At 40.9% G+C, this 24,646-nt stretch overlaps 1 protein-coding gene across 3 annotated transcripts in view; it reads left to right on the top strand.

The window, feature by feature from the left end:
• Window positions 1–24,335, top strand: part of LOC140471118 (zinc finger protein 148-like) — a 75,154-nt gene extending 50,819 nt beyond the window's left edge. Inside the window, exons 5-7 of one of the 3 annotated variants that reach the window (XM_072567004.1) lie at window positions 6,476–6,559; window positions 12,299–12,417; window positions 21,145–24,335. In XM_072567004.1, the coding sequence (XP_072423105.1) occupies window positions 6,476–6,559; window positions 12,299–12,417; window positions 21,145–22,752 (1,811 nt within the window). In that variant the 3' untranslated portion in view covers window positions 22,753–24,335. The remainder of the gene's footprint in view (window positions 1–6,475; window positions 6,560–12,298; window positions 12,418–21,144) is intronic. The other 2 variants (XM_072567005.1, XM_072567006.1) reach the window with 2 other exon arrangements.
• The last annotated feature ends 311 nt before the right edge of the window (window positions 24,336–24,646 follow it).

Below are 24,646 nucleotides of genomic sequence, written 5' to 3'. Positions count from 1 at the left end.
CAGCGAGTACCAAACCTGTGACATCTTCTACCACCAAGAACAAGGGCAGCTGACATATAAGGAACATGTGCAGATGATATCCTCCCCTGTTGTTTGGTCAAAATCCTGGTGCATTTTGCCTGGCAGTATGAGATCTGCCTACACTCCATGGACTGCAGTGGCTCATCACCATCTTCTCTTGTGCATTTAGAATAGGTAGTAAATGCTGGCATCACCAGTGACACTTACATCCTGTGAACAAATATATAAAAAAACAAATCCTTGTGTCCTCTTGCTCAGGCTTATTACCTAGTGAAACTGACCTAGGTAATTGGATTCTGTGTTCTTGCACCATTTAAAATAGAAAAAGAATGGTTTTGTATGAAGGATTGTCTCTTGCTTCATTCAGGGGGACAATTGTTTGAATATTCGGATTATAGAGAGAGTTCTCCTGACACCATTTGAGTGGGATGTATTGGCACTGTACAGCAGGCAGTCTTGGAACCCAACCAGTGAATATAGTATGTGTAGGTTAGTCCCTGAAGTACCATTATGGACTTGATTCTGATTTCCCTAGTTAGCTGTGTAAATTTGGAACAGAGAATGTAGCTTCATCTACTGCTGATTTTTTTCCATAACTTCTGAAGTCCAGAAATATTGATACTTTTTATAAAGCTTCAGCTCAGATGGTTTCTTTTCAGTCTACAAATGAAACCTAGGGAGTTAAATAACTCTCCACCAATCTTATTTGTCAATTAATTGATATTTGAAAGTTGTGTATTCTGCTTTTAGCTCATAATAGCCTGGTAAGCCATGACCCAGTTGGACATTTTGTTGTTGCTGCTCTCAATTTGTCAGCAGCAATAGCATATAATTAGAACTATTGAATAATTTTGCACTTCCTTGAAAATTTGTTTCTGTACATCTTTCCAGCAGCTGATAGCCTACAGAATACACCAAGCAATACAACTATGCTTTGATTTTTTTCTCTTGAATATCCTCATCCACCAGCCCCATAAAATATATTTGAGGGTATCCATGTTACCATGGACTTGGCTCAGGCTACATACTCCAGGTGAACCACTGCCTTCACCAGTATCAGAACTGAATACTGGTTGGAACATGAAATACTGAGGTGACTCCTGCAGTACCTATTCTGGATTACTCGGCAGCACCCATTACATCTCTTCCTGCTTGCCCTTAAGCTGTGGGGTGCTGACATCTATAAACATGCAGACTCTGTATCACTTAGCCCCACTGATCTGCTGCAGTAGTGCTAGCTGCTGCTGCCCAAGCTGAAACCCAGAGTATAAGCTGCTGCAGTTGACTGCACTTCCTGCACATGTGATTAAGTTCTCATGTGACACAGGATGTTGATTGCCCACGTCTGCGATAGCTCTTTGTATCCATGTCAAAATATGGACAAAAGCACAACCAAACTTGTGATAATACCTTCGACTAAGTGGAACGTTATGTGAGAGTTAACGTTTAAATCCACCCTCAGGGTGGTAGGAGTGGCTGTTGGCCTCCTAGCAGGTGTTCTCACTGACATTGTAATCAAGACATGCTTTAGCTAACCTTAACTCTACGTTCCAGGAAAGAACATTATCAATCCCACATCTGTTCATATTTCATTTTTTTTCTGATTTTATTCGTTCAGTGGAAGACCATAAGGACATAGGGGCAGAAATTAGGCTATTTGACTCATCAAGTCTGCTCCGCCATTCAGTCATGGCTGATAGGTTTTTCAACCCTGCGTTCCCACTTTTTCCCCGTAACCTTTGATTCCCTTGGCAATCAAGAACTTATCTGCCTTTGTTTTAAATATACTCAATGACCTGGCCTCCACAGACTTCTGTGGCAATGAATTCCAAAGATTCACCACTCGCTGACTGAAGAAGTTTCTCCTTCCCTTTACTCTAAGGTTGTGCCCTTGTCTGTCCTGCCAGTACAAAAATCTTCCCAACATCCACTCTGTCCAGGCCATTCAGTATTCTGTAAGTTTCACTCAGATCCCCCCTCATTCTTCTAAAAACTATTGAGTATAATCCCAGAGTCCTCAAACCTTCCTCATTTGTTAAGCCTTTCATTCCTGGGGTCATTCTCGTGAATCACCTCTGAACCCGCACCAGGGCCAGTACCTCCTTCCTGAAATTGCTCACAATACTTTAAATGTAGTCTGACCAGAGCTTTATAAAGCCTGCAAAGCACATCCCTGCTTTTATATTCTAGTCCTTTCGAGATGAACGACAACATTGTATTTGCCTTCCTAACTAATGACTCAACCTGCAAGTTACTGCCTTCCTAACTAATGACTCAACCTGTAAGTTTACCTGAAAAGAAATATGGACTAAGACCCACAAGTCCCTTTGCACTTCAGTTAGGTTCTGAGATACCACAGGTTGTTCGGGACAAATGGCAAGGGCAGGTGACAGATGGCATACAAAGAGACTAAAGCAAGAAGTTAACAAAGCAACAGGTAGTAATTAATGAAAGGGAAAATGACTAGGCTGAATCAAAAAGGCAAGAAATTGACCAAAAGCAACAGAATGCAAGCAGAGTAAGTGCTGCAAGTAGGAGAGTGAGACTCTTGAGGAAGCATGCACCTATAACCTTCATGGTTACGAGTGAGACCCCAGAATATGATATTGGCAGTAGATCAGAGATATCTGAATATTATAGACAAAGAGTAGAAGGAAGAGCCACATCAACATCGACACTTTCTGCAAAATGGCAGAAAATATAACAGTTGAGTTGAATTGCCATAAAATGATTTTTTTTTCGCTGAAGAAGGAAGGTGGCCAGCCCTCTCCTGAGTCACGGAACAGTTCTCTCAATCTCAGCCAATTCATAATTCACTTTTTCTTTTTTGATAAACTTAAATTTTGACTTTGTTTTTAAATGAATTGAGCACTGTGACCTGGTCTAAATGAGAGAATACTGCTGAGATGGGCATAGCTGACACCTGATGCCTGTTTTTCTTTGTAATTAAACAGCTATCAAATGTGGTTGTGAATTTTTCAACAAATGTTGAAAATGCAAGTTGTGACACTTCAAATATAGAGTGATATTACAGCTGTTGCCCATTGACGCTGATGGTGAAATCTTCATAGAATTAAATTAAGGAAACAAAAATATTTGTAGGTTTTAATCCTGATGATTTTGAGAGTAACACCGAGGATGTAGAAAATGATTAGTGAAGTCATATGGTAAAAATTGTAAGTGTAATTAAATGAGTTAAACCAAGCAAAATAAAGGAAATGAGAGTCAATTTGTTGTGAAAATAATTTTTTTTTGTCAAGTATTTTTGAGTATAGTCATTTTGTGTGAATTTAGGCATTGTTTCATATTTGTGGTATTAAAGTTATAATTTAAACTAATTGGGGGAAGGAGGTCATTAATTGAAGTTTTGAATGACATCAGTTGAATATTCAGTCAGTAGTTCTAAGGGTAAATATCTCGGCTTATTACTTCGAAAAGCATTTCCTTTATCAGATTTTTGAAAGCTTGTTTTAAATTTTCATCCCTTTTATTTCACACATAGAACTGGAAGCCTGGCTTGTTAAATAGAAGTTACTAATTAGATAAAAACTCAACAGCTACTCACCGATCAACTGCTTTCTGTACTGCCAGCGTCACTACTTCATCTTTCCTCAACTTAGTATTTAAAAATCTCTGCTTCTAATTTACTGAAAAAGTCTGAACACTTTAACTAACAAGGGATGGTAAAACTAATTATAACTTTATCCTCCCAATTTGATTGAGCACTGATTGTAATTACAAGTGCAGGTATCCCCCGTTTAAAGTGCACTTTTTCATAAGTTTGTAAATTTGGGAAGTTTACGAAAACTAAAACAGAAGCATTACTTCAGTGCAGTTGCTGTGCCTGTGCTATTTTTGTTTGCTATCCTTCCCCACGTGCTGCCTCCCTCCCCGTTCTCTGCTTATGTCTTCCGCAAACTTGGTGCATCCCATTTGTCACCTTGCTTGCTGCCCTCTCCTGAGCCACACAACCGTTCTCTCACTATTGGTCAGTTCATAATCCACTTTATTTCTTTGTCTAACTTAAATTTTGCCTTTGGTCTTAAGTGAATTGAGCGCCGTGTCCAGGTTTAAATGAGAGAATACGGGAAAGATGGGCACAGCTGACAGATGATGTCTGTTTTTCTTTGTCATCAAAGCCTCCGCTGCAAATGGAAGAACAAAGTGAAGACACTTCAACTTTTGGCTTTGCAGATTGTTGGCGGGACTGAGTTGGCACAGCCTGAATCTGCTGGGTAGTTGGCACATGTTAAAGACCCCAGGTTTTGTTGTTCAATTTCCCTCCACATTTCCCAAAGATTGCTGAGTTTTGCTTGATTCCAGCTTGCAAGAGCAAGGTGTGCCCTCCGGTACCTTTTCCAATCGTCCCTCTTATGTGAGTTTCAACACTGAATATTGACTGGGTATTCGACCCTGGAAAGTATCACAGTTGAACTTGATCCTGCATTCACCCATTCATATTTCCTTGAGTTGTAATTATGAATGGGAATCCTGGCTGATTATTCCAATGATTTCTCTTCCTTTTTCTATTATGGAATAGCAGCGGAGTCGGTTTCAGCACTGCAGATATCGCTGTGGGTGTGACCAGCATAAACATGGGCTTTTGGTACCTTTGGTTGCATAGCTCAATTCTATATGTGGTAGCATCAAACACTGACCCTTCATTAGTTTCTGAAAAATTGTTTTAATGCTACATACACTGATGGTATTGCTTGTCATGCCTTACACTGGAAATCAAGTCTTGCTATTCCTAGAGTGGTCACAAAAGTTAAAGATTTTGTAAAAATATGCACACTTCCCTAATTTACCTGTCTTTTACACCTGGGTTGACAGAAAACCTAGACCAGGTTTTTGTACTTAAGGATGATGATTTATTACAAATAGTTAGACTCTAGCTACAGGCAAGTAGTTCTGAACCATTGGCCTATAACTGTACTAGTTAAAACTCTAATCCATTTCTAAGGCGATGGCACAGTATTATCACTGGACTGTTAATTCGGAGGCCTGAGTAATGTTCTGGGAGCCTGCGTTTGAAATTTGAATTCAATAAAAATCTGAAATTAAGGGTTTTCTGATGACCATTGTTGGAAAAACTCATCTGGTTCACAAACGTTCTTTAGGGAAGAAAACTGCCATCCTTACCTTGTTTGGCCTACAAGTGACACAGCAATGTGGTTGGCTCTTAACTACCTTCTGGGTGATTAGGGGTGGGCAATAAATGCTAGCCAGTGATGTCCTCATCCCGTGAGTGAATAATAATATAAGCTCCTTACACGCACAGACACCGACAGAAAATAAAGCATGGGTGTTCTGGACAGAGGAAAGACTGGGAAAGCAGTTTAGTGGTCTCTACATAGGATCCTCTGAGATGGTGATTGTACCAATCAGAATGCTGCTTCTCAGTCTTGTTTCTCTGGATGTTTCCACTGGTTTGCCAAATATACAAGAGCTCCTTTCCCCATTTGAAAGGTCTCTGATATTAATTAAAAAGTCACAGTTTACAACAGCTGCGGGTGGAAGAAGAAACTGTTTTTCTTCAGGCTTAAAGCAGCTTGTTGGTGTGCTGAAGGCCTTTGTCATTAATAACTGGTCACTATTTCACAGACCAACCAGTTAATAGTTGCCAACTGAAGGTCGATTTGTACACAGTCCTTTGGTTCCAGCTCGTCTGCAAACTACACTTCAGCTACTGCTGGAACAAGTAGCTGTGTCAACAGTGTTTACGATGAATGTCCAGTTACTTGTTTTCAAAATGTGCAGCAATCCTTGGTTTGAAAACAGTTCTTTTCTCATTTCAATCCAAAATTAAAAATGCAGAAAAATTAAAAGATGTTATCTTTACATGCTTAAATACTGCAGCATTATCGACAACTTTCATATGTATGACATTATCAAACCAAAGCACTACTGTCGAGTCATCTATAGGCACCAGCACCTTATCGTGTCTCTGGCTTCTTATGAGTGTCTTGAACAGCAAATCAGGAATTTGACTTGTGTTATCAATGATACAGAACCAGCTGATGAGAGAATTTTTGACCGCTAGGTATCAGTGATTAATCCTACTTTTGGTGCCACCCGTTGTTTACATCTGACCTATCTTAGAATAATTTGAACAGCCTTTCGATCAACATCTTCCACAGCTGGGAGGAGATGTTTGTGAATGCTGTTAATATTGCATGTAGTGATTGTAAAGACCGGTTTTACCAGAGCAACAAAAAGGGATATTGTCTCTCTATTTGCTTATATTTTTTAAAAGAAGATGGTTGAGCTAAGTTCAGCTCAGGAGCTTCATGGTAAGAAAGTATCTCGGGTCGCTTGCAGGGCACCTCTGAAACAAATCCAACATTCACAATTCTTAGCCAAGTATCTTAGACTGCTAGGTCGAGAAGAATAATTTTGGGCATTTACATCCTGAGTGAGCTGAGGAGAAATTTGGATTTTGTTTTGCTTTTAGGTGAAAAGCCATATCAGTGCAGCCAATGTAGCATGCGATTTATCCAGAAGTACCTACTGCAGAGACATGAGAAGATACACACTGGTAAGTGAAATACCAGAGCTTGTGTTGGTGACACGAGATAAATGCAGTCTGTGAAACTCCTTAAAGAGACATTATCCCTTTTGTTGACCTAACAACGACGAAAGCATGTGTTAAAAAGCATTCAAAAGCAGTATTTGTGTTACCTGCTCCTTGTTCATGAATACGAGGTGCAAGGCAAAGTAGTGTATCTCGGTTGGCCAATCTACAGCAGGGTGACATCTTAAATAAGGTTTCGGTCGTTCTGTCTTCAGATCTCGGTTCTTGCAAAATATCAGTTCAATTGAAATTCTTTTGACTAATGAAGGCGTATTCAGCTTCAAACATGCGCCTCTTTTCTGTCTCAGAAGGTGCACAAAGTTTATTTTCTGCACAGGTGTATTATGGAATGGATTTGGAGAAATGTACAGGATTAAAAATCTTGACATTATTCTTTGAGCATATAAAAAAAAACTCATTTTGGTCTTGCTGCAGAATTGCTCTGGTAAGCATTAAAGGCTTTGATAAATTCACATTATTCTGTCACAGACACCATGCATATCTCTCGGTTTTCTGTCAAAGTTTATTTTTACCAAAAATAGCATGCAGCTTACTAAATGGGATCGCTGAAGAGATACCATTTCAGAGATCAATCCTGCAGCCTAGGTAAGCGAAGAAAGAGGGATACTGTCTCTTTAGTTTCTTGCTCTAACCACAAATTGTTCTATTGCTCTTATTCCATGACGTATTAGAATGTTGAATTTAAAGAATATCTGTTATTCATGATATATTTTAACCCTGTAATACTCCCTGGGGGCCCTCATTGTAACACTGAAATGCACCTCCGGACACTCATCGTGATATTGTATAACCCCGGGACACAGTGTAATATCTCCCGTAGGCACTCACAATATGCCATACTGCACTATGAATATTTACTGTCTTCATTGGAATATTATTGTACACTTAATGACATTGAAATCCATTTGTCAACTTGTGCCCCTTTCACTATCTTCTCAGATACCCTCGCAGCTCGGACTCAATTACTTACTTTGCTTCCTGTTTTAGTATCATGTATAAATTTGAACATGTCTGTCTCTATTTCTCGTGCTCCCATGAGGAGGTTGAACAGTTCATGAACTTTACCAACACCTTCCACCCCGACGTCAAATTCACCTGGACCATCTCGGACACCTCCTTCCTCTTCCTGGACTTACCCCATCACCATGTCTGGCGACCGATTAACCACGGACATCTATTACAAGCCCACCGACTCCCACAGCGACCTGGACTATACCTCCTCCCACCCTACCTCCCGTAAAAACGCCATCCCTTATTCCCAATTCCTCCGCCTCCGGCGCGTCTGTTCCCAGGGTAATCAGTTCCACCTCAAAGTCCCAGATGGCCTCCTCCTTCCAAGATTGCAACTTCCCACATGGTTGATGATGCCCTCCAGTGCATCTCCTCTACTTCACACACCACCGCCCTTGAATCTCACCCCTCCCAATGCAACAAGGACGGAACCCCCCCCGGCCCTCACCTTCCACCCCACCAACCTCTGTATACATCACATCATCCTCCATATCTTCTGCCACCTCCAAACAAACCCCATAATCAAGGATATATTTCCCTCCCCACCCCTATCAGTGTTCCGGAGAGCCCATTCCCTCCGCGGCTTCCTCATTAGGTCCACGCCTCCCCCCACCAGCCCACACCTCATTCCCGGCACCTTTCCCATCCACCTCAGGAATTGCAAAACTTGCGCCCACACCACTCCCCTCACCTCTGTCCAAGGCCCCAAGGGATCCGTCCCCATCTGTCAGAAAGTTACCTGTACCTCTACCAATGTCACCTACTGCATCTATTGCAGTGTGGTCTCCTCAGGGAGACAGGATGCCTTTTTGCAGATTGTTTCAGAGAACATCTCTGGGACACCCACACCCACCAACCCCACTGCCCCAAGGCTGAACACTTCAACTCCCCCTCCCACTCCATCAAGGACATGCAGGTCCTGGGCCTCCTCCACTCGCCAAACCCTTATCACCCAACACCTGGAGGAAGAACACCTTGGGACCCTGTAACCACATGGGATAAATGGGGATTTCAACAGCTTCCTAATTTCCCCTCCCCCCACATCCCAGTCCCAAGCCTCCAGCTTGGCACCGACCTACCCCCCTCGACCTATCATCTTCTCCCTCACCTTCATTCACCTATCGCTTTCTCCGCTACCTTCCCCCCAACCCCACCCCCCCCTCCCTTTTATCTCTCAGCCTCCGGCCCACAAGCCTCATTCCTGATGAAGGGCTTATGCCCAAAACGTCGATTTTCCTGCTCCTCGGATGCTGCCTGACCTGCTGTGCTTACCCAGCAACACACTCTCGACTCTGTCTCTACTCCTGTACCCATATAATGGATATGCACAGTAAGCCAATGTGGTCCCAATCCCGTGGAGTGCTACCGTGCTTTCACAATTCCTATGAGAAATTGCTCTTATTTGCTTACCATTTTCTTCCTTTCAACCTGTTTTACTGTCTCCCCGAACTCTATGCCTCTTAACCTTCTCCAGAAATTTATAGGACAGTATCTTGTTAAAGCTTTCTGAAGCTAACAACCACTGCATATCCTTATCTACCATTACCAAGTTCTCATCCTCAAAGAACCCTTGCTAGTTTGTCAAACAAAATATTGCTTTCTGAACTTGGTGTTCACTTTTTCTAGTTAGTTTTGAACGGGATAAGATCATTAAGCTCCACGAATCTGCTCCACTAGTCAATCAAATAATCATAAGCCCATTCCCTAGGCACCATTTCCATTCCTCGTCCTGGGAATTATCTCAGGCTGTTTCTGACTGTTCACAATGCGTTTTTCATCACATATTCTCTCCATTACAAAGACCATCTACTTTCACACCTGAAATATTGCCCTAGCCAGGCCTATTGCTGAAACCTTCATCCATTCTTTTGTCAGCTCTAGACTTGGACTGTTTCAATTGTCTCCTGACCAGCCTCCCTTCCTCTGACCTTCATAAACTTCAGCTCATCCAAAATTCAGCTATCCATTCTATAACTTGTAGCAAGCTCCTTTTACCCATCACCCCTGTTTTCAGTGACCTACACTGGCTAACTCCTCCAATGCAAAACGCACATGGTCGTGCTAAAATCTCCACGTGACCATGCTCCTCCCTAATGCTATAATCCCTGCTCTTCCTCCCTCCATTCCCCATAAACCACCCCTACCAAGTTTTTCATTTCTTCAACTTCCGTGCATTCTACCCACTTTGCTCCATTTTGACTTCTGCTCTGGAGTTTTCTCCCTCAGTCTCTCCACCACTTCCTATCCATCTTCTACTTTTTAAGAACCTAGTTGAAAAGTTTGGTCAAAAAGGTTGCATTTTGTCACCCTTCTCAAGAAGTTCTTCGGTGTTTCAGTGCCTACTTTTGATTGATTATGTCACTGTAAATGCATTTGGATGTTTTCAATGTAACTCTGTAATATGCTACACCCATTTGCTGATATTAATACACTGGGCCTCTCAGTGTGATGCTCACTTTTGAAATATAACAGAGAACACTTCAGGGAGTCCAGACAAGATTCATTAGACTGATCCCAGGTATGGAGGGACTGTCTTATGAGGGGAGGTTGAGTAGTTTGGGCTCATTGGAGTTTGGAAGAATGAGAGACAACCTTCTTGAAACATATAAGGTTCTTAGGGGATTTGACAGGGGAGATGTGGAGAGGTTGTTTCCCCTTGTGGGAGAGAGTCTAGGACCAGAGAGGCATGATCGCGGAATAAGGGGTCAAGTATTGCAGACAGAGATAAAGAAGAATTTCTTCTCTGAGGGTATTGATATTTTGGAATTCTTTACCACAGAGGCTGGGTCTTTAAGATTACTCAAGGCTGAGAGAGCCATTTTTTTTCCATCAGTTAGGGAATCAAGGGTTATGGAGCAAAGCGAGGAAAGTGGAGTTGAGGATTATCAGATTAGCTGTGATTTTATAGAATGGTGGGGTAGATGCAATGGCCTAATTATGCATCTATGTCTTATGGTCTTCCTGGAACCTCCTCTGCTTTAAATGAGAACTACCCCAGCTTCTCCACATAACTGAAGATCACTATACCCTCTCCAACATCTTGCCATAAAGTTTGCTGCCCAGAGTTGGTCCCAGTCCTCCAGCTGAAGCCTAACCACTGTTTTATATAGGTTTAGCTTCATTTCCTTGCCTACACGTCAGGATAGAAGGACCTTAACTCCAATGATATAACAGTTTGATCAAATTAGCACTCTCAGTATGTCAGCCTTTCAGTAGGCCACTTTAATATGCCAGATTTTTATTACAACACAAATACACTGGGCCCTTTCTGTGACAAAATTGTGTGCCGTTTCCCTGCTGTTCATCTGTAAAACGTTGTTACATTGATTCATACAGTATAATACATGGAACAGACATTGTGATATCCAGGGATTCTTGTTGTGATATTGCAACTATATCAGCCCCTTGGTTTGATGCTGTTCAACTGGACATTGCTGTAGGGTACTCAGTTCTTGGACAAGGAAATGTACTTGGTCCCTCATTACTTCATTAATATATTTAGGTGGGGGGGGGGTTTCCTCGCTGTGTTAGTTCAATATATGAGGCCACTGAATGTAATGTACTGACACCTTCCTTTTACATTGTGCCATACCAAGCCAACTACTGTGATACTAGGACATTTACTTTAACAACCATCCTCCTCACGAGTCACTATGATCCTACTAATGTGTCAACCTGAATACGTGACCCTAATATTACTGGTGCCCTCACTGTCAAACCTTCATGTCTGCCTTATAATATACATCAAATACTCACTATAATTTCTTTACTGTTTAGTATGACATTGCTTCACTGAATGTCTTGCCATAGCACAATATAATATATCCAAACTCTGGAGTTTTGACCCTTTCTTTAATGTCTATTTTGTGAGCTTTCAGTGGCCAAGTCTGTAAAATCAGTGCGTAACTGGGCTCGTGTGGGGACTCTTGTGGCACAGTGATAGTGTCCCTAACTCTGGGCCAGAAGGCTTGGGTTCAAGTCCCACCTGCCCCAGAGATGTGTCATTACATGTCTGAACAGGTTGAATTATAGATAATTATAACTGGGCTAGCTATACAGACCAAGAAGGCCCAAGGTTTGATTGTTGGTCTGTGCTCAGCTAACTGATACATATGAGCAAAGAGCAGCAGTTGGCCATTCAGCCCCATGTGCCTGTTTCACCATTCAATCAGATCATCATTGACCTGATTACTTCCACCTACCCTTACCTCTGCTTCAGAAATGATCTCGAGCAGTACAACATTTAAGACCTGCAGTTGGCTTTGGTTTCTCAGGTTAGCAATCAACCAGAGTTCCTGGCCATGATGTGCTGAAAGGCATCTCTATGTGAGGTTCATGCAGTGAATGTATTGGACTCTGTTGCAATGGCACATGCAACTGAATATTTTCCCAGCAGTTTCAGCCTAGGCTCACGCATACTAGTGTTGAAAAGTAGACTGGCAACAGCACCCCTGCAAGAGTTATCATGTCCAGAAAGGGGCAGGGGAGCACTACCATTTGATGTGCTTCAAAGTTGGTCATATTCCCAGCCATTTATGTGGTTAAAACAATCCAAGAGAAGCAAACCTGGAACAGAGATTCATAGCTTATGTCAAAAGCTATTTTAGATCACAAGATCTTGTACACTGCAAAGAAGCATTTTATTCGAAGATTCTTTCTTTGATTTCACAGGTGAGAAGCCATTCCATTGTGATGAGTGTGACATGAGGTTTATTCAGAAGTACCATATGGAACGACACAAACGGACACATAGTGGAGAGAAACCATACCAGTGTGAATACTGCCTACAGGTACTGTATTACAGGAGCAGCATTACTACCAACCACAGTAACTATTCCAGGAGCAACCTGAATACTGATCATAACCTACAGAATTGCAAAAACAGCTAATATTGATTTTAAACTTTTGTATTACAGTAACTATGTTACTGCTTAGTACAAGTTGCTGTATTACACAAAGTGTTAATACTGACCACAAGGGACTCTATTACAGGGACATGTATGACCTGCATAGAATCATAGAGACCAATACCTTTTTAGATGAATTTCCCCTCCATAGCCAATGGAAATAAATTGGGAGACAATTTTTTTTCACTTTTTAAGGCTTTTGCTATAACACAAACTAAAAATAATGTAGATTAAATGTTAATCAACAGGCAACCATCAAACTTAAGAAAAGTACTTTTGCATTAACTAAAATGATGGGGATATCCCCCAAAGCCACTCCCAACTCTGCAGTGCAGGTTGGGATCAAATACGGCACCAAGGTTGTGAACAGACTGGCTTAATCTTAGACTGTTGCCAGAGAGAGTGATGGAGTTGGGAGCTCGGGAACAGGGTTTGGAGTAGGGATCGAAAACAATGGCTTCAGTCTTCCTAGTATTTAATTGGAAGACATTTCTGCTCATGCAGTACTGGGTGTCTGAAAAACAGTCTAATAATTGAGCAATAGTAAAGAGTTGTGATGATGGCAAGATAGACCTTGGTGTCACTAGCATACATGTGCAAACTAATACTGTGCCTTCAGATGACCTCACTTGGGCAGCATATGGATGCAAAATAGAAGAGGATCATGTTAGATCATGGGGTCACCAGAAAGAACTGTGCAGGAGCAGGATGCAAGTTTTAATGCTACCTAACTTTATGGTGAGCGGAATTTAGTTGATAATGCTGTCTTTTTGAGAAATTTGAGAGTCTGGGAAGTCGAGTTCTTACCCTGGACTGTCATTTTCATGCAGCACTAAGGCTTTGTTACATTATCCAGTGGTGGTACTTTCCTGATGCAACACTGAACGCCTGCTTTCACAGGTGAACAGTAGAAAATCCAATGGTGCTACTTGATGAAGTGTGTGGAAGTTCTCTCACTATAAATATTCCTCCCTCAATCAGCCCCACCAATAGCACGTTCATTAATCAGTTATTTCATTTGTTGTCCATGCAGCTCTGCTGTGCTAAAATAAGCTTCCATTTTTACCAACATAACAGTTATTGAATTTCAGTAATAACTCTTGGAGTGCTAGGGCTGTCCTGAGGAGATGGTAAATAGGTATAAGAATGGAATTCCTGTTATGACTACAGCTGCAAAGAAAGTACTGGTGCCATCTGTTCTGTTGCAGAAGTTGTGAACAGTGCATGTAGACAATGACTAATAAGTCCAAATAATGCCGAGGGGCCCTGCATTATTACAGCAATGTCAATACTACCTTCGAGGATCAGTGTACTTCATTACAAACATACTTCATTACAAGAGCAGTAGCAATCTGGCCTATAAGCAATGAGTAATATGAGTATTGTCTGATGCTACTAAGCTATGGTGCAGTATTCATGTTGCAAAAGGTTTCAGTATTACACTAATATGTGTTGCACTCCAGGAGCTTGGAGTACAGCCTAACAACATTGCATTAGAAGAGGAAGATGAAAGCTGCCTGAACAAATTGTATTGCAGGAAAAAATGTCAAAACTACGCAAATACAGTATGGCATGCATTTTGAATAGCACCTGTGAGTCTTACATTGTAGGAGCAATGCAAATAGAATGCACGGATCCTGTATTGCAGGAGCAATGCAAATGGCACACGCAGGTCCTGTTAAACAGGACCTATGTAAAAATCACGGCCAGGTCCTGTATAACAGGAGCAATGACATGACACCTGCGAGTCCTGTATTACAGGAGCTTGTATTACGTGAAAAACTACATACATACACTACGACGGAAACAATATGAAATATGCATAATGGTTCTGTATTACAGGAACAGTGCCTCTAGGATGTGTATTTCAGCAACAATGCAAATGTTGTCCATAGGGTTTGTAATAAAGCTGCAACAAAATATTTTCCGAACGTTCAGTATTAGATCTGTGATGCACACATTTCCTAAAAGTACAGTATTTCTGCATCAAAAAAAATCCCAAGGGTTCTGAATTACAACAGCAAAGTAACTATCGTCCAAAGATCCTGGATCAGAAATGCAAATATTGCCACAAGATTCTGTTTTACAGCAGCAATACAAAAATTGCAAGAAGGTTCGATATTGGAACAGCAATGCAAATATGATCCAATAATACAGTATTACATCAATAATGCAAATATTGCTAAAAATCTGCCTTACAGGTCAAAATAAATATTTGCAAATGGTTCTGTTTTACAGCAGTAAATATTGCCAAAACGTACCTTACTATAGCAACAATGCAAATATTGCTTAATGGGTCTGTACTATTGCAAAATGCAAGGAAAGAAGGTCCTATATCCCAGCATCTGTGCAATCGATGCCCTAGGCTCCCATATTACAGGAGCAGTGCAAATGTTGCCAAAATGTCTTGTGCTACAGCATCAAAGCAAATGTTATTCAGATACAGTATATACTGCAGCAGTGAAAATATTGACTTGCAGCATAAGCGCAAATACTGTCAAATGGTTTTGTATCCAATCGGCAATGCAAATACTGCCAGAAAGGTCAGCATGACAGCAAAAATGCAAGTATTACCGAAAGGACCTTTATTGCAACATTAATGCAAATATTGCCAAATATCTTGGGTTACATTAGCAGTGCATACATTACCCAAAAGTACAATCCTACTGCAGCAATACACGCATTGTCCAAAGCTCATGTATTCAGCAGCAATGAAAATACAGTAGAACCCCTGTATCCGCGGATTTGGTTTCTGTGGTTTCAGTTATCCACTGTTTACAGCAGCCCGAAAATATTATATGGAATACTCCAAAAATAATTCCAGGGTGCTGCCGGGGAGGTAAATAATTGGGTTTGCTCCTATCCGCGCTTTCGGCCATCCACGGTAGGTCCTGGAACGTATCACTCGCGGATACGGGGGCACCTGTATTAGGAATTAGTTCTGTATTACAGCTGAAATGAAAACAGTGACAAATGGGACAATATAAGAGCAGCAAGGCAAGTATTGCCAAGTGGTACAGTATTCCAGCAGCAATGTAAATATTATCCAAAGTTCCTATACTGCAGCAACAATTAAAATATTGCAAGATGGTTCTATACTGCATTTGTAATGTGTGTATCACCAAAAAGTACAGATTTTCACAGCACTGCAAATATTGCTAAAAGCTACCATATTGCAGCAGAAATGTATACATTGTCCTAAGGAACAGTTTCACAACAGCAGGAAGATATTGTCCAAAGGTAATGCTTTGCAACAGCAATATAATTACTGTCAAAGCTTCTGTATCAAAACACCAATGCGAATATTGTTCAAAGGTGTGGCATTACAGGAGCAATGCAAGTAATGTCCAAATGTCCTATGGTACAGCAGTGAAATAAATGTTCGTTATAGGTTTGATGTTGCCCAAAGCTGCAGAATTACAGCAGGATGCAAATTTTGCCTCAAACTCCTGTGTTGCAGCAGTAAAGCACATATTGCCTGAAGATACAGTATCACAGCAGCAATGCTTATATGCTGAACAATTCTGTGTAACAGCAGAAATGCAAGTTTTATCAAATGACTGACAGCAGCATAGCAACTATTGCCAGATGGCCTATATATCGCAGCAGCAGTTGTCCAACAGTACAGATTCAAGCACTGCATTTGCAGTTCAATCTGAATAATTTTTCTATTTTGCATGACATTACAATATTATAGACATATTGCAAATATTACCTAAAGGGACTGTATTACAGAAACTGTACAGATACTACCTATCACTTCTGTACCAACTACAGCAGCAATGCAAGTAATGCCTGTAGGTCCTTCATTAAAGGAGCAACTGCCTATTGACACTATATTTCAATTACATTGAGAATATTTTCTAAGGATACTTTATTCCATTATCAAAATGAATAATGCACTTACTGTCATATTAAAGAAGCAATGTGTCTGCTGTCTACAGGCCCTCTGTTATTGGACTTGTGTGAATAATCCTTTCAGTACTAGATTACAGGAGCAGTGTGAATACTATCTACAGGACCCTGTATTGGTGTAGTATTCTAAACAATCTTTGCAATACTGTGTTACAGAATCATTGTAAATTTTGCTTACAGTTATTGTATCAAAGGAATATTGCTAATACTTCATAAATGTACTAAAATACAGCAACATTGTGACTGTGCCTATAGCTCCTGTATTACAGGAACAAAGTGAATGCTGCTCACAAGTATTTCACTTTACTGACAATAAGAATACTACCTACAGTTACTTTCACAGGAGAAGTGTGACATGATCCTGCAGGATTGTATTACAATGACGATGATGTTTGCATCTTATAAAACATTATCTCTGAAAGTTGACCATGTTAAATATAATTGACTTATTCAGCATTGTCAGTTCAAGGATACAAACTGGTTCATTGTGCTCCACCATTCATTTTCCTTTAGCTATTGTTTAGCAACACATTTCTCAGGTAGGGTTCATGAAGCGCATGGCTATGATCAAAATAGCAATTAGGGAACACTGTTAAATGTGGTTCTGTTGAATGGTACTGAAACTGAAGGCTTTTGGTCAATAATTATATCCTCGCTGCACTGAACATCTTGACAGTTGTGTATCTGAACTGTTTGAACCCATATGTTTGTGTCGGAGAGGTGGTGTGTCAAATCATGGAATGGTTACAGAACAGAATGATGCCATTCAGCCTATAGTTTCTGTGCTGGCTGTATGAAGGAGTAATTCACCTAGAGCCACTCCCCATGCTTCACCCTGTGGCCCAACACATTTCTTCCTTCACAGATTGAAATTGAATTCCTTCTTGAATGCTTCAGTTAAACTTGCATCCAACACACTCTCAGGCAGTGCAGTTAGCTCCTAACCACTTGCTGCATGAAAAAGGTTTTCCTCAAGTCTCCGTGCCTTTTTTGTCAATTAATTTAAAAGTACATCCCGGCGCTCAATCCTTCTACCAATTGGAACAGTTTCTTCCTATCTGCTGTGTTCAGATCCCTCATGATGTTGGATACTTAGAAATCAAATCTCATCTCAGCCTCCTCTACTTCAAGGAGAACAGTCCCAACTTCTCCAATCTGTTCATGTAACTGAAGCTCCTCATCCCAATGAATCTTTTCTGCAATCCCTCTAATGCTCCTGTAGAATGGTACCATTTATTTTCTATTGTCACTGCATTCTTCCTACCAAAATGAATCACTTCATGCTTCCCTGCCCTAATCTCCATTTAGCACTTGTCCACCTATTCTGCCAACTTGACAGTGCCTGTTTGAAGTTCTACACTGTCTTCCTGTCAGTTCACAATACTTCCATATTTTATATGATTTGAAAATCTTGAAACTCTATCCTGTACACTAAGATATGAGTTATTCATATGTATCAAGATGATTAAAGGACCTCCACTGACTCCTGGAGAACTTCACTATAAAACTTTCCACAGTCCGATAAACAACCATTTACCATCACCTTCTGTTTCCTTACACTCAGCTAATTTTGTATCCCTGCTACTATTGTTACTTCTATTCCTTGGGTGTTGACTTTGCTTGCACGTTTACATGTGGCCTTCTGAAAGTCCATGTACACCATTTCACCATGATTGCCCTGATCAACCTTCTCTATCACCTCAACAAAGTTAGCTGTCCCCTTAACAAATATCTGCTGGGTTTCCTTCATTGGCCTATATTTGCCCAAGTGACGATTAATTTTCTCCTAAATTATCGTTTCTAAAATCTTCACCACTGAGAGATTAAACTTCTGACCTGTAGTTTCTGTACTTTACCTCTACAGCCTTCTTTGAACAAAAGTGTAGCATTTGCATTTCTTCAGTCCTTGGGCACTATCTGAAGCTGTGGGATCACGAGACCCATAAACATGCCAGCCATGAAGCTCTTCTCATCACGCGTATGCTGTACTGTCATTGGCTAATGCTCATATTCCAAAACCCACAGTTTGAACAGTTTAAAATTTTATTTTAGTAGTTCATCAGATGTGGGCATCACCAGCAAGGCCAGCATTTATTGCCTATTCCTAACTGTAAAGAGTCAATCCCATTACTGTAGTCTGCAGTCATGTCTAGGCCAGACCAGGCAGATTTACTTCCCTCAAGGGCATCAATAAATCAGCTGTGTTTTTACAACAATTCACACATGATCACCATTGGACTAGCTTTTAATTCACGTTTTATTGAATTCAAATTTCACCATCTGCAGTGGTGGGATTCAAACCCATGCCTGACGTTACTGGACTAGTAATCCAGAACATTGCCACTACACCACTGCCTACCCATTTGAAGACACTTCCTGCACATATGGCTACCCAGGTCACAGCAATGCTCTTGGAATTCCCACATAACTTAGATTGTGTACTGGAGAGGTTGGAGTTGCCCTGCCGTTATTCGACTAGATAATACGCCTTAATACCTTTGTTAAAGAAAGGAAACACTCATCAGGTTATCAGATCCATTCCATTGATGTCACTTAAATATGGATAAGTTAACTGAATATTTTACTTCACCCTTCTAAGCAAGTTGAAAGGTTTAATTTCCCAGCTCCTTAGGCTAGCTCCCTAACTTTAGAGTTGGGAAAGCAAAGCTACGGTACTCACCAGCTGATCCTGTAATGTCACAGTCTGAATTGTTTTTCTTGTTTTCCAAACTTGAATGCGCTCAGGTCTGATGCAGCTGCTGATTGATGCATCAGACAAGGTGAATAAGAAAGAGCTCTGAAGAAGAGTCATATGGGACTTGAAACATTAACTTTGTTTCTCTCTCCACAGATGCTGCCAGACCTGCTGAGTTTTTCTGCCATTTTCTGTTTCAGATTTCTGACATCTGTAGTATTTTGATTTTACTTAGATTTAGAAAATATTATTTCAAAAATAACATGTTTTTATTAGTAGAAGTCTAATTTTAAACAACACTCAATATGCAAGTATGGCCTTAAGGCAAAGAGAGCCTATGTATTGCATTGAAACCTGTTGTACAAGGATAACCTTGAAGGCTGTTTAATGTCTCATAGTATTCCACAATGCAACATGTGCTGTACACAGTGAGCCATATATTACTGTGATATGGCCAACTTTGTATTTGCATCACTTGAAAATGGATGTTTTACTTGGCAGTATGTTGGGTAAATCAGATATGATTTGCACTCTGTATGTTAGTGATACATGATACATTGATTCCAAGGTGATGTTAATCAGCAAAATAAAATTGATATCAGTGTGTAGTTTCCAGCAGCAGTCACTGGAGAGATAACAAGATTAGGATCCAAGGGTCATTTCTTCCCTTCCCACCCCAATCAAGTGGCACTGAGGTTAACATAAATCATTGTAGGCCTATACTAGAACTCAAACCAGGAATTACTGATTTGAGATAAGATCATAGAATCTAGTGATCTGTATGAGCCAGTCACTTTACAGACCCTCTAACCAAAACATGCGCAGGCATTGGTTGTATTGCCTGCCATCTTGAGTGCTGATGTGAGCCCAGCCCTGCTTCTTTTTGGGAAGATCTGCCAAATTAAGTGCCACTGGAATCAGGGCCCCTAAGGCTATCTTCTCAAAGGCTGACAGCTATTTTACAGAACAATGCCAGTGTTGGCTGCTGTTCATTCTACACTCATCCAAGATCTAGGCTGGACCAGATACATAGGTGAGTGATAGTGAGGGGAGGAAGTTGGGGGGCATTTGTGCACAAGTGGACTAGGTACACAACAGCAGTGATAGGGGTGGGTGCCTCTTAGTGGTGCCTCTTCCTCTCTCTCAGAAGTTCTTGACCCCATCCTAATAGGGTCCCTCAATTAGATACTGAATACCTTTGAGGGAATCCCCCCCCCCCCCAACAACCAGTGGCACTAATTGCCCATTTAAAGTGCTCAGTTAGCTGTGGGGAAGGAAGGCCGTCCATGGGCTTTCCTGCTTTGGACTTAAGGTGGAAAGTAGGGAAATTGAAGAGCTCCCACCCACTACCCTCCAATCTAATATAACGCCTCCCACCCCACCATTTCCAAACTCACCACAATAAATAACAAAATTCCACTCTCAGTTTTCTTGCATTGTGCGATTCAATTAGTTATTTTTCAACACTGTGCTATCAGAAAGGAGATTTCTAAATCAAGTCAAATTCAGGTGCATTGGGGTTACCATTTGTGCCACACATGCTCCAAGTTTGACAATGCTTGAAACTCCCTGCTGGAAGCTTAAAGTCAAAAGATGATAGCAATTGATTTGTAAGAAGAAAATTGACAGCATGCCTAGTTTTAAAAGAACTGGGCAGGGTGGAGTGTAAAAACAGGCATCCTATCCATTACTACCATCTTTCTCCCACCCAGGGGGACAATTACATTCAGCCCGTGGTCTTATTACATTTCAGAAATTGACATTGTTCCACATCTGCTGTTATAAAGTGGAATCAAAAACAGTTGACAATAAATTCAAAAGTGCACCAGACTATAACCAATGCCATTTGTTGAAGGGTGTGAAACCTTGCCACATGTCAAATCTGTGTTTAACATTCTAACAGTCAAAATCAAAGCACACCTTCTTGTCCATTGTTACTTTAATCATAAACTAGTGAGCAATATTTACTTATTAATTCTCTCTAATGCATTTCCTTGCAGTATTTTTCTAGAACTGATCGTTTGCTTAAACACAGAAGAATGTGCCATGAAAATCAAGGGAAAGCTTCTGGCAAAAATCCAGCTATGAAAACAGAGCCAATCATACTCGCAATCAATGCAGAAAACAGTTTCCTGTCACCTCAAAAAGACATAATTAATCCAAGGAAAAAAGTTAAAGCTGCAGAGAAGCTGGCATTGGCAACCCTTGATAATGAGGAGACCAGTAACCCAGCAGAGGTTAAGATGGATAAAGGTGAATGTGTAGAATATTACACCAGCAGCTTGAAGGTGAAGGATGAATATAAAGTGGAGCAGTGCTCACTTGTGATCGCACATTCTTCACAGACTGATGATCACCTCGGGGAAGCATATCAGAATCAGATGAACCTGCATCCACCAAAGCTTGTTCTGAAGAAGGTAAGCCCCAAAAAAAATCAAAAGACAGCAGAAGAGTTGGCTCAAACCTTGCCTGTTTCTGGCAACTTTGATGCCACAAAAGTCAATAAATACACCTATGCTATGGTAGACAACCCTGACCTTCTGACAATGGAGGGACCTGGTGCTGATCAGGGCCAAGATGCTTCACGTAAACCAGGAGGCAACAGCAACTATGATGATGCAATGCAGTTTGTAAAGAAGAAGAGATTTTTGCAAGGGACTAGCAGCACCAGCAGAGAGTATGCCTTAACTGTAGGCCAGATCCCAATCCAGCCAGCTGTAACACAGGCAGCTAGCACGTCTGTTGGGGACACTAGTGGTAGCACACCAATGCTGGGGCAACCTGGCAACACTGATCCAAAAAGCAGTCAGGACAAAAGCGGGATTCCTGACGAAGTTTTGCAGACCCTGCTGGACCACTACACCAACAAGGCAAATGGGCAGGTTCCGTTTTCTGTCAATGATACCCAAGTCTCCTCAAATATAACCGTGAGCTCTACGGACATTACTAACGTGCCTCCATCGGAGCGAGTCAACGAGAGTTCCCAGCCAGCAGCCACAGACAACTGTAACATGCTCCATGAGTATTCAAAGTTCCTCCAACAAGCTTTGGAAAGGACCTGCCACAACGATAGCTACTCGGCCGAGCAAGGACTTGCATATGAGACTGAAACTCACCCCCTAACTGGAAGTCTTCCAGTGCAGCCTCTGTTTTCTACTCTAGAACGACAGGTTTTTGCAACCATGGTTACCCAGCATGGCTTCAGACCTGAAGTGGGTTCCCCTTTGAGGATACCGTCACAAAAGACTCAGTACAGTTTATTAACTGGTGAATCCCAGCATCCTTTTGCTTTTATACCGACTGTAACAAGCAGCAACAGCATTTCTGCACCTCCTGATTTCATAGAGCAGGTTAATACACAGAAGAAGCGAGAGGAACCCCCGGCTCACCACAATCACCAAATGGACGCATTTGGTCAAGACTCTAGGTTCGCGGCTGCTGGAGGAGAAATGACTCCGTCATTTAACAACAGTAATGGTGGACAGGTGAACTTAAGGATCCGACAAGGCAGCTCAGACTTCTCGGAGTTTTCTTTGGTAAATGTGCCAGAGGCCAGGGATCAAATGAGTGCCTCATCAGATGTCACAGGGGGCCAAGCCTTTAGGTGAAATGATTTGGTCATAAAACTTGGGATCATAATACATGCATTACTGTTTTTGAATTGCTCAACAAAGAAAAACCTATCGATTTTTTTTTTTAATTTTTAGAGAAAATCTATTAGTGATTTTACCAGGAAGGTATTTTGAAGTCCAGTACCGCTGTGCATTTCCCTTCTCTGCTGATACATGTTTGCAGGCTGGCACAGAAAGGGGATATTGATCTTGTCTGTGTATGACTTTCTCCAAGCCCTCTGTATTTCTGCTTTATCAGAAACATTTGTCTGCCAGTAAAGAGAGCTGATAGAAAATAACCCTGAGACTGGCATTGATACAGGTTCAATAATTATAACAAAACTGGCATGTATTCAGTTGCAGTAAATACCTGGATAGTGGCATTTCAGCTGATCAAATAATTACTCTAATACTGACACTAGTACAGATCCAATAATTACCTCAGTACTGTATGTGTACAGCTCAAATAATGTCCTAGCATTGGAATTAATACAAATTTAATAATTACCACAATGCTATTTTTTAATCACGTGTTAATTACACAGAAATGGACATAATGCATTTCCAGTAAAGAACTGGCATTGATGCAGATGGAATAATTGCCCTTAATTTAACTCCACTCATGAGATGTAGGCATCCTTGTTAGGCCAGCATTCATTGCCTATCACTGTTTGCTGATGTGGGAGTAATGGTGAGTCACCTTCCTGAATCCACCTGAATGCATTACGATGCCATTTCAGAGGGCAGTTGAGAGGCAACCACATTGCTGTGGATCTGGAGGTGCATTATTGGCCAGACTGGGTAAAGACAGTAGATTCCCTTTTCCAAAGACGTTAACAAACCAGGTGGGTTTTTGCAACAATCCAGTTGCGTGGTCATCATTACTGATGTTGGAGTTTTGTTCCAGATTTTATTTAATCAATCAAGTTCTTCAGTAACATAACCCTTATGCTACTATACCTCCTTTAGTAATATGAACATTTATCCATTACCCTGAAATTCTTATTTTTACTTGTTCATGGGATGTGGGTATCGCTGACTCGGCCAGCATTTATTATTGATCCTTAAGTACACTGGAGAAGGTGATCATGAGCTGCCTTGAAAATTGATTTAAAAAATTTCAGTGTTTACCTTGTTACCGATATTATTCAGAAATGAAAAAAAATTGCACCATTGTAGGAGGCCAATTAACCCATCTTGCCTCTGCCAGTACTTCTAAATTTCATGATCTCTCCCTTTCCGTTTTGGTGAGTAGCTTAATTTTTTGCCCTCCATTAACTAATACAATTGCCAGTTGAAATAGATTTTTTTTTACTTTATCAACTGCCTTTATCAAACTTTTTGTAGTTTCATCTGTTCTAGTGAAAAGAGCCCTAAGTTTTTAGTCTGTCCTCCGAGCTAAAGGCTTTTAATCTTGTTATCACCTTCATGCACTGTGCCTGTGGACGTGTCATCCTTCCAAACATTGCGTTTCCAAAACTACATATTAGGCCATGAGAATCAGTGATCTGTATAGATATAGAATTATTTCTTTGTACTCCATCGCCCATTTATAAAATTTTACATTTATGTACCTGAAATCAGTCTCGACTCCCTTAAAATGTTACCAGTTAGCATAAATTCTTTCTACTTATCCTTCTATTCAATAGTACAACTTCACATTTTCTCACATTTAAATTTTATCTAACATCTATGCATCAAATCTACAAACCAGTCGACATCCTCCTGGAGTCAATAACTGCTATCATCACAATTAATTTGTATGCTGCCAGTTTTTATGTTGTCTGCACGTTTAACATTGTGTCCCTTTAAATCCAAATCATATATATATATAGAGAGAGAGAGAGAGAGAGAGAGAGGAACAGTAATCCATACTCTAGTGACCACTAGT

Source organism: Chiloscyllium punctatum, chromosome X (genome assembly GCF_047496795.1).
Source record: "Chiloscyllium punctatum isolate Juve2018m chromosome X, sChiPun1.3, whole genome shotgun sequence".
NCBI lineage: Eukaryota > Metazoa > Chordata > Chondrichthyes > Orectolobiformes > Hemiscylliidae > Chiloscyllium > Chiloscyllium punctatum.
Note: the sequence above shows the minus strand (reverse complement) of the source record. Positions and strands in the feature narration are given on the sequence as shown.